Genomic DNA, 11,510 nt, shown 5'->3' with positions numbered 1-11,510 from the left:
ACATCATTTGATCGTTGAAGCGTGTGACCGGTTGTGCTGATGGGATATTATGGTCCTGTTCAGCAACGGAGAAGGACAACCATGGGTGGTCTCTCATGCTCATGCTCATGCTCAAAATTCAAGTTCTGCGACCCCGTTTTAGCTAAATTTGAGTTGTTGATTGCTTATTGGAAAATAACATGCAATTTTTCAATTTTATATCACCGCCATTTTGGTCACCATCTTGGATTTTAAAATTCTAAAGCATTTTAGCGTAGTTTAGCGGTCATACCTTAGCTCCACAAAAAAAGGAGGAGAATAATTATTTTTTATTATCCGAAGTGAATTTTTTCCAAGGCCTTCGGATAATCGAGTCTGGAATGTATAAGAAAAGGGAGGTATCGGACCTCCCTTTCTTTCTATCGCATTTTTATTTCTGCTGAAAAGAGATAACACTAGAGTGTAATGAAATGTCATTCTGCCTAACACTTCAAAAGGGCACAACACTTTTGTAAACAAGAGTTTATCTTGGTGTATTCCTTTCACTCAAATGACAGTTGACATGAGGTGTGAGAGGGTAAATGAGCCAATGTAAATTTGAAAACAAGTACACTCAAACCCCGATGGATTTACACCAACTGTTGTCAAACGAACGGGGTCATTTTTTAGTTTGACACCCCTTTTACACGGAGTTCACACACACTACCAAACGTTTGCTTTGATAGTGTGCGTGAGTGCCGTGTCAAAAGTGACAGTTTGTCACTTTTTAGTTCTGGAGTTTTTTTTTTTTGAAAAGGTCCAATAAACCAAATTTTCAATATTTGCTTTTTGGGTGTTTTTAATACCCCTCATTCAAGGCGGTTTCAAAACACCCAAAAAGCAAAAATCTTGAAATTTGGTTTATTGGACCTTTTCCAACTAAGATATCTGATAATTTGTTAACAAATTGTATAGATTTTTTTTTCTTAAATTAGTTTTTCTCTTTTTCCGTATTCCCAATCATCAATCAAAAAATCTCTTCTCAAGATACACATTTTCAAATGTTCACAAAACCATTTTCTATGGCCAGCCTGCAAAATTTTATAGAAAATCTAAGGTTGAAAATGGAATCTAATGGCATTGGCAAAGTCCAATTCAGTAAAAAAAAACAAAAAAAAAACGAAAACTAGGATTACTTACAACGCAAAATATTTAATTGATTTTCACTGTAGTTTATTTGTAGCGTAAAATATTTTTTTTTCACAGAATATGTTTTTTTTTTTCAAATATCTTGGTTTAAATAATCCGCAATGAAGGTATCAACCAACGAAAAAGTGTTATATAAATTTTGTCTAATTTTTATGGTATTTTTTAATTTTGATATTTTACACAAGTTTACAGTTTATTTAATTAAAAAAAAAAGATTGGCTACAATTTAGGAAACTTTGAAAATGAAAATGTTTATTACTATGAGTAATTTTAGTGAAAAATGCAGTAAATTTTGTTAAAACACATGGCGTTTCGTTTTAATGTTGGAAAACTTACAAAAAAATGAATGTTGAAAAAACTAAATTATTCAAATACACATATATTTCATTCAACTGCACCTGATTCTTTGAACTTCCCCAACATATAGATAGTAGCTATCTCTAGCTTGAAATCATTTCTCACACAGGTTTGTCCATGTTAGCCTTAGTTACATCTCCAAACACTCCCGATAGGTACAATGTCAACTATTTCAGTGTAACTCCCCACTCCTCCCCCATCTAGTAAATTTTCTAGGAAATTAATCATCCTTCGGTATAATGCAATTCTTGTGTTTCGATTAAATTTGATTGATTTTGATTTGAACAACCTTTTTTTTTTGTTAGGGTCCAGGAAGAAATTGCATCCAACATATTTCCAACTTACGGCATGAAATGGTCTAAGAATCCTCTTTATCTTTTGTTGAAAATGAATGAAACCCGTTTTCCGCACAAATTTTGAATGTGAAAGTTAGACGATGATCCCCACTACCCTAAAACCTTTCGGCAACTACGATTTAAGCATGTAAAATATAAATTTTAATAATAAGCGAATCAAAAGATCTAAAAATAAATAGTTTGTCGTAATGTTTTTACTGTTAGGTGTAAGCTTTCAAATTCAAATCTGTTCTAATTTCCTCTTTCTCCCACCTGTTCCTCTTCCAGCAAATGCAAAACACGCGGAAAACGGAAATCACGAAAATTCCTTCGCCACGGCCGTTGGCCGAAATCCTGGAACGTGCCCAGCGATCGATCAAGCTGCCATCGCCGCGCCGGAAAGCGTTCAAGTCGATGGACCAGGCGTGCGAGTCCGAGATGGCCGCCAACGGAAGCTCCCCGTTGATGACGGCCATGAGCCAATCGCCGTCGATGGCCACGACGGCCACCCCCGGCGGAAGCACCGGAGCGATAGCCCGAACTGGACCACGGAAGATTTCCGCCTTTCAGCAGATCTTGCAGAACCAACGGCTGCAGAAGCGCGACTCGAAGAGTTTGGACGTGGTGGCGTCCAAGCTGATGGAGGAAAAGTACGGCGGCTATCCGGAGGCCGACGAGGACAAGTCCAAGTCGCTGGACGACGGCATCTTCTGCGGGGACAAAAACAGCGACGACAACAGCAGCGACGAGCAGATCAATCTAATTGATAAGAAGGTAAGATGACGACGACGGGTGTCACCCGGAATCCCCAGATCCCAAGTCGGTCCCGGATTGATTGATTGACTGATTGATCGAATCTCGTCGGGGCGTCGGAGAGATGCAAATTTCCGCTCTAATGCTTCGCTCCATTTCGATATGTATCTTTTTCCCCACCAGCACAAGACGTATCTCGGCGAAGATGAGATCCAACACGCCGTCGAAGCTGCGGCCGTCCTGTTCAAGAAGGTCGTACTCCAGCGACGGGAGGAAAAGCGCAAAGACGAGGGTGAGTACGACAAAAAAAGAGAGGTGTCCTTTTCACCTTAATAACAGTGCTGGCTTGTGTGTGTGCTGCTACTTCTAGCTAGTCCTAGTCCTAGTCTGGTAGAGGTGGTGGTGTGTGGTTAACGATTTTTTTTTTGCGTCCCCCCTGTTACTAACCAACCATATCCAGTAAAGCAAAGTAGCGTAGAAAGTGTAACAAAAGTGCTAATCAAGACTGCCGGTGCAGGATTTCGTGACATTGTCACACGGTTCCAGTATTACCGCCCTCTTTCTCGTACATCGTCATCAACATCATCAACATCAACATCACTGTCAACCTGTGATGCAGTGTGTAAGGTGCTAGATTGCTTAGGATTATTGTGGTGGGGTACAGGAAGGGTTTGGTTTTCTGGACCATTATTTTTTTTATTCATGAAATTACGATTATCATGAAAATCAAGGATATTTTCAAGGGTCTGTGGTATTTTGAAGCATCCGTAAAAATGTTTGGTTAAATTACTTCCCAAGTCATTAGGTCTATTCCCGTACTGCAGAATTCTGCAATTCTGCACGAAATCGGCAGCAGAGCGTTCCCGTACTTTTCTGCAACATAAGTAACTTTTTTCCCAGGCAGAACTTCTGCAATGAGAGAGACAGAAGTTGCAGCAAAACCGTTCCCGTACTTTTCTGCAAGCTCTCTCTTCTCTTTCTTGTTGAAAAGTGACTGCAAGTTGGTGTGATGGATGTTGAGTACACGCTTACATAAAGTTTGCAATTTGGGTGAAATCAAGCATTTTATTATTAGTTGTAATATTTTTTTTTATTTTATTATTACTTAATTGAATTAGTATTTCGAAGAGACGTTTGTATATTTTGAATTGATGGATTTTTTGGGTAGTTAGTTTTTTTATGTCTGGTTTTATTGAAAACGATTTTTTTTGTGTTAACGATTTCATGCTTAGTTCATTAATGTGAATGATACAGCGATATTTTTTAGTGTTAAAATGATAACTTTTTGAATAGACTAAATATGTGTGTTTAAATAATAGGTAAATTTAATTGCCAAATAATAAATTGTACCTTTAACGGTGCTACCAATTTGTATTCTTATTTGAACCAAAAAATGTGATGTAATTTAGTCGAATTCTTAAATTTTAGGAAGTTTAAATTCTAAAATTCGGAAATTCTTAAATGCGCCATCTTGAATCACAAAAAGTACATTTTTTTGGAGTCGTTAGAAAATCAGGTTTAGAGGATTTAGAGATTGAACATTTTGACGAGTTCTTCGGAAAATAGAGTACGAACTGTTTCTATTTTTTTAATATTTGAGTTTTCATTTTTTTATGTACAGAATTTTAAAATTTTACTTATTTTTGTTTTTTTTAGTTTCTTTATTTTTTATTATTTTTTTTAAACTGTAACTTTTGAATTTTTGGTGTTCTGAACTTTGAAATATTCAAACTTTTGATTCATTTATTTCGAATTTAAAAATATTTGAATTTTTAAGTTTAGGAACTTTTAAGTTAGAAACCTTTATTTTTTTATTTCGAATTTTGAAAATTAAGATTTTTTTGAAATTTTCAATGTTTAATTTTTAATTATTTGAATTTTCAAGCTTTGAATTTCTGATTTATTGTTTTTTTTCTGAAATAAATATTTGCATTTTTAAATTTCTCTAATATCTGATTTATTTTTTTCAAGTTCCTCAATTTGAAAATAGTTTTTTATATTATTAATCACGAATTTCTTAATTTTCAGATTTATAAATTTATGAGTTTCAAAATTGTAGAGTTTGTGATTCATTTTTTTATTTGTCAATTTCGCTGCGTCACCGTTGTTCTTCGATGTGAAATCCAATCATAATATCTTTCAAACATTTTGCTATTAAAACATGTATTTATGGTCTATATAAATATACCTTCTATATTAAACCTTTTTCTTTTTTTAATTATGTTTTTAAACGTACCTGCCATTCTCATTTTTTAAATTGTTTACCTAATGTAAAGTTTTGAGCTGTTTCTAATATAAAATGTCTACCTAAGCCTTATTAATTTCTAGTTTAATAAATGGTAAATGCTTGATTTTTTAGATAAAATGTTGATTTACTTAAAAAATAAGTCCCCGTTCTAGAGGTAAACTTCTTACAATTACAATTTTTGTCAATCCATTTTTTTAATTGTTTTGAAATAATTAGAAAAAAATCTTCAATACCCAATTTGAGTAAATCCACTCAACTGTGTACAATATTGCAGAAAAAGTACTGGAACGCGCTACCCAGGCAAAAGTTTTGCGGCTTCTCTCCTTGCAGAACTTCTGCAAAAGAGAGAGATGAAGAGAGCGAGCTGAAAAGTACGGGAACGTGCTGCAAAAAAGTGACTTATGCTGGCTGCAGAATTCTGCAGAAGCTGCAGAAATTCTGCAATTCTGCAGGTACGGGAATAGACCTATTATTATTATGATTGCAGTATTTACTTTCCAGATCCCAAAAAAAAACATTACATCCATGAAAGCGGCCAGGCCTACTGCGTTGCATTAAACGCGTCAAACAGATACTGTGAACAAATTCACATTTCATGGAATCATTAAAAAAGAAAAGAGACGTGGACATACCGACCGTATAGTACAAAGCGTAAAAATGCTCATTTTCATCCATTCCGTATTTGTCACAACTTTTCTGGAAAATCGCTCTTAAACTTGAAAGGAAGCTGAGCCTTTGATATCCCATCTTAATCAAAATTCCTCTGAAATTGCATCATTTAGCAGAATTGGCTATTTTTAGACATGTTTATAAAAATCTGAAGTTCTTTAAATAGGACGATTTAAATCAGATCCACACGATTTCACATAGAAACCCTCTTTTTTAACTTTTGTCCAGCCTCTTATGTTTTAATATTTTCTGCGCTCTTAAAAAATCTTTGAGAAAACATGAGCTATTTCTGGTATTTATTAGTATTCTTTCATTGATTGAGCAGTTCATTTTTTTAATATTTGTATTTATTTTCAGTAAGTTTGAGTAAATGTAGAAAAAACTAAAAAATTTTGATTTGCTAATTATTTTAAACAAAATAATCTTATTTTTAAACAAATTTCAAAAATAGTAATTGGTATTGAAATTCTGAGATTTATATATTTATATCTGGGAATATTGACAAATAATATGTCCGGAAAAAAAACTGTGTTATACAGTCCAGACTCGATTATCCGAAAGTCACAGAAAAGTTTCACTTCGGATAATCGAATCACGAAAAAAGTTTTTTTTATGTTGTCTAATTTTTGATTGTCGAGTTTAAGTATGACCTCTAAACTACACTAAAATGATTTTGAACATTTATAAAACATTCTAATTTTTAAAAGACAACCTGCAATATAAATTTGACTATAATGGTGTAGTAGAACTCGAATTTTATGTTAAAAACAACAAAATGAAAAAAATACGTCAACTTTTTTTTGTCCGTGATTCGATTATCCGAAGTCCCATACAAACCTTCGGATAATCGAGGCTTGACTGTATTGTACCTAAACATATATTTAATATAATATAAAAAATATATAAATTCACATCTCTTTAAATATAATCGTACTGACTCTACATAAATTTAGGTAAAATTACTTTGAAAAAGAAGTTTTGTTCCAAATTATAAAAATAATTATTTATTTATGCTTATTTTGAGTTACGCAAAAACAAATTTGTCGTTCAAAGAGAAAGTGGAGTTTGTGTTTTGTCTTCCTAACTGGAGAAAAGATTTTAAACAAAATCACTTGAAAAATCAAATACTAGAATTTTGTGAATGCATTTCCTAGACGTATACATATCGACTCAGAATCAAATGATCGAAAGGATTTATGCCGAATTTGTTCCGTACAACTCGAATCGGGTTTCCAAAAGTCCATATTGAAAATTATTCTGTTTGGTTTAACACAAAAAAAAGATTTTTATTTTGAAGCAAAAACGGGATGATTATAACCTCAACAGTTCCAGCCAGGATGTTAAAAATCAAATTAACTGTTGACCTCTAGTGGAAATGTTGGGAAACTACCTTTACCCCTTTTGATAGGCTTTTTCTTGCATGCATTCAGACGCAATTAAATACAAACAGGAAGCTTTTGCAATGGATTTTGTGAAGAAGGCATAAACCACTGAGGTGCAATTTCAAGCTTGATTTTTTTAAAATTTCGAAAGAAAAAGGATTACAAAATGCTTTATCCATCCTAACAGTTATGCTGCTTTACAAAAATAGCTAAATATCAATTATTTATGAAAAAAAATTCTGACCGTTTCGTCTGTTACAAATCTGGGTCCTGAAATTCAAAATTGGTTCAAATATTGTTTATTTGATAACAAATACATGAATAGCTTACATTCATTTTTACATATTCTTTCAATGCAAATTTCAATTATAGTAATTTTGTTGTCTTTTGATTTTAGTATCCTAAAATATGGGGCGATTTGGGCTTTTTTGGCACCTGTTATATCAACCTGTCTTAAGTCAGTCATTTTTTGACCTGGTGCAATCAGACAAAATAAGCAGTTAAAAATTTTCTATTTTCAAGAACGAGAAAAAATGTCACTTCATACCTACCAACACTTCGAAATGTGGCCGCTTCTTTGATATTACGCATCGAGGTACTTTACCACGTATTTTTCCTACCATTCAGTAGGTAGTTTATTAAATTTTTCTATAAGTAATATATTCCTATGTTTTGGCAACACTTCCCATGACACAGGACTAGATTCTGTAATTGTAAAAAATGTATCGAATCATTTAGCATTATGATCTAGTAACCTTTTCTCAGATATTTCAAAATAAAAAGGCCATATAAAAGAAAAGAAGACATTAACCATTTTTAAGTGCATATTTATAAATTTCATAGTTTGATCTTTTTAATTTAAATTTATTGAACCAACACCGGAAACACTTCGGTTGAACCAAAATTTGTATTGTTCAAACTTTGTATTCTCTCCATTCAATATTAATTCTCATGAAATGAGTTATTTACCAAAACCTTTAACGACTAATAAAATTCAATTTCAGAGCTTTCCTAGAGCTCCTAACCAACTAATTGACAGTGCACAGGTAAAACGCTCCTGACGGCACAATTCCTGCAAAAAAAAAAAAAACATTATTCCACTCACAGGCGAACCGAAAAATTCAATTATCATTTAATTTTAATGTGCCACGTAATGAATATTGATCACTGACTGGCATACCTTCAGGCGCAATCGTCATAGCCCAGGCGTTTAGTCAGTCACGTGTCGTCGTCGTCGTCGCACAATCGCACAGTCACTGTCCTTCTTCTTCTTCATTGGCGCACGACTCACCTTCTCTCTCTCTCTCTCTCTAACGATGTGGTGGGGCCAGTGGGTGTCATTTCTAAAGAGGATCGTGCCCCCCAATTGGCGTTGTGTGACGCTGACGCCCCACTCAAGAGACACCGAAAGTCGTCGCTGCAAAAGCCCAGCAATTCTGTGGTAAAATTAGAATAAAGTAGAATAAACGCTTGAGCTCGCAGATTTTCTGTGTTAAACCTGGCTGGCTGCTGCCGGTTGGCGGGGGCGTTTTCTCCAGGTGGTACTTGACGGTCGTACGTGTGTGTGTGTGTGTGTGTATGACAATTTGGTTGAAGAAACGGCTTACGTACTCGTATTCATCCCTGGCGTGACGGCGAGAGCTTAAAATAGCGAATCGTTTCGTATTACGAGGGATTTGGGATTACTTAGGTTGCTTCTGGGGCGTGTTTTTAAGAAGGAAGACGTTGTGTCGTGCGAGGTAATTTAGGCTTATTTCAGCTGATTTGTTTACGAAATGTGTGTTTTTTTCTTTTTGTTGTTGTTTTCGAAGTGCGTGCGTGACTGCGTAATTGACATACGTGGAAAGTTTCTTGGGTACTTTTAATGACGCTGGCGAACAAATTGAAAGTTCACACTTACTTACGCGTGTGAGTGGAATTAATTGAAATTTAAATGAAAAGTAACAGGAAGCCTTCGCATGAAGTTTCCTTGCAAAAACTCGACTTTCCCGATTACATTCTTATTCAATTCAATATTCAATTATGTGATGATTGTCTCAGAAAAAAAGTATATGCAAATAACATGTAAATTGTACTAACATCATTTTACAAAAACAAACCGACTCATGAATAAGAGCTGTTGTTCTTCAATTATATTTGAAGGCCAATTTTCAAAGAAAATACTTATCGATTTTGAAGTTTCCTAATTTTTTGTTGCACTCGTAAACTTTCTTTCTGAATGGCATATCTTTTTTTTTCATCCGTTCACAACTGTTTCAACTGTTCTTTTACAGACATTGCCTCAAATCAGAATAAGTCAAAAATTTTGTTGAGCCCAAATTTGACCCCAAAAAATGATCAAAAGTAATTTGGAAATTTCAAATCCAAGACGACGGCCGGCTTGCTGCAGCACAATCATGAAAACTATGCTTAAAAATTTGAAATTTTTGTCCATAAAACTTAAAATTATCACAACTTTTGAAAAGTTTATAAAGGAGTGTTTCTGAACCTTTCCAAATGTTATGGTTTAAGATAAATGGTTTTTTTCTAGTTAATCTGAAAATTTCACCGAAGTTTCAATGTTGCCAATGAAAATCGATCCAATTAATGCTGAGATATGGCATCTGAAAAATTAATGCTTTTTTGTTGACACTTGGAAAATCTAATTTTTCCTGTTTCTTGATATTTTCTTTTTAGGAAATTTTTCAATTCCTTTGAAAAACATTGTTTTTAAAGATGGTCAAGCTTGATGCTGAAATAAAAAATTGTTTATAAAGATGATCAAGCTTGATGCTGAAATAAAAAAGTCACTTTTCATACAAAAATCACTTCAAAACTCTGTATATCTGTACAGTCCAGACTCGATTATCCGAAGCCTCGATTATCCGAAGTTTCGATTATCCGAAGGTTTGTATGGGACTTCGGATAATCGAATCACTAACAAAAAAATCGTTTTTATCTTTTCTTTGCTTTAAACATTTAGTCAAATTTGAATAGTTGATTGCTTATTAAATAATAAAATGCATTTTTTTCAATATTTCGTCACCACCATATTGGCCACCATCTTGGATTAAAAAAAGTAAACCACTTAAGCGTAGTTTAGGGGTCATATTGAGGCTCGAAAATCAAAAATAAGACAGCGAAAAAAATATTTTTTTTCTTGATTCGATTATTCGAAGTTTTGATTATCCGAAGTGAAATTTTTCCGAGGCCTTCGGATAATCGAGTCTGGACTGTATACTGTTTTTAGAACGCATACATTTTTTTGTGAAAATACTCAAATGTTTTACAATTTGCAATAAAGTAATCAATCGAAGCGAAATTTTGAATACGTTTTCAATTTATACATGTGTTTTCCTAAATTACTAAAATTTTCACAAAATATCGTTTTTTTTAAATACTAAAATTATCATAAGGCTGGTACAAATTTTATTTTAGGTTTTTGTCCCCCCCCCCCCCCCCCCCCTTCAAAGTTGGCTCGAAAAATCAGGGTGCAAAAAAAATATTTTTTCAAAAAACTCTAATATTTCAATGAAAATTTAAGTGCAATCAGTTGAAATTAATTTTGAATGCATTCCCCTGCGCTTAGAATCATTTTTAGCATGTTTCGGTTGATTTAAAAATCATTTGAATTTTTGAAAATTTTCGATGTTTATTATCGCAAAAAGTTTTTTTTCGCTAAAATTTTGGTTTTCGTCAAATTTAACATTTTTCGAAAACTAATGATTGCAAAATAACTGAACTAGTGTAAAATACATTTTTAAACACCTTTTCCGTGCAAATGTTGAAACTATGGCTTGTTATTTCAACATTTTTATTTTTTTATTTTTTTGCCCCCCCCCCCCCCCTCCCCCCCTCGAACTCGGCCCGAGCCGAGGGACAAAAACTTTGAAAAATATTTGCATCGGCCTAATTTGCAATATAGAAATCAGACAAAATGAAATTTTTAATGTTTTTTTTATTTAGTTTGTAAAATACTATATTTTTTTAAAATACTCAAATTTTCATAATATGCAAAAACGTTATGAAACGAAGCTAAATTTTGAATACATTTTAAGAACACTTAGTGTTTTTGTTAAATACTCAAATTTTCTCAAAATATCGTATTTTTTCGGAATTTGTAATATGAGTATCAAACTTTTTTTTTATAAAAAATACCTTATTTCTGACAAAAAAATTTAATTGTCATCATTCGCAATGAAGGAATCAAACGAAGCGAAATTTTGAATGCATTTTAAATTTATTCATGTGTTTTTGTAAATCACTCAAATTTTCACAAAATATCGCATTTTTTGAAAATACTAAAAATTTTATAATTTGCAATATGGGTATTAAACTAAGCGAAATTTTTAATGGTTTTTTATACTTTGTATGAAAAATACATTTTTTTTGAAAAAATACCATATTTTATGTGAAAATACTCAAATTTTCATAATATGCATTAACGTAATGATCAAAAAAATCAAATTATTTGCTCTACAGCATTGCCTTGGCGTTCTCGATTGCGAGATTCCTATTTGAAACTAAGTGTCCGAAGGCTTGATTGTTGAGGCAGTTGCAAACCTCTTTTTACACCTTAGCTTCCATCCACCCCGGGATTCGAACTGACGACCTTTGGAT

The 11,510-nt window shown here is 33.3% G+C and overlaps 1 protein-coding gene across 6 annotated transcripts in view; it reads left to right on the top strand.

Moving 5' to 3' along the window:
- Positions 1-11,510, top strand: part of LOC120422123 (uncharacterized) — a 151,437-nt gene that overhangs the window by 91,892 nt on the left and 48,035 nt on the right. For all 6 annotated transcript variants that reach the window (XM_052706289.1, XM_052706287.1, XM_052706286.1 and 3 more), the window contains 2 exons: positions 2,148-2,633; positions 2,796-2,904. In XM_052706289.1, the coding sequence (XP_052562249.1) occupies positions 2,148-2,633; positions 2,796-2,904 (595 nt within the window). The remainder of the gene's footprint in view (positions 1-2,147; positions 2,634-2,795; positions 2,905-11,510) is intronic.

Source organism: Culex pipiens, chromosome 1, assembly GCF_016801865.2.
Source record: "Culex pipiens pallens isolate TS chromosome 1, TS_CPP_V2, whole genome shotgun sequence".
NCBI classification, from domain to species: domain Eukaryota; kingdom Metazoa; phylum Arthropoda; class Insecta; order Diptera; family Culicidae; genus Culex; species Culex pipiens.
This window is presented reverse-complemented; position numbering and strand designations above follow the sequence as displayed.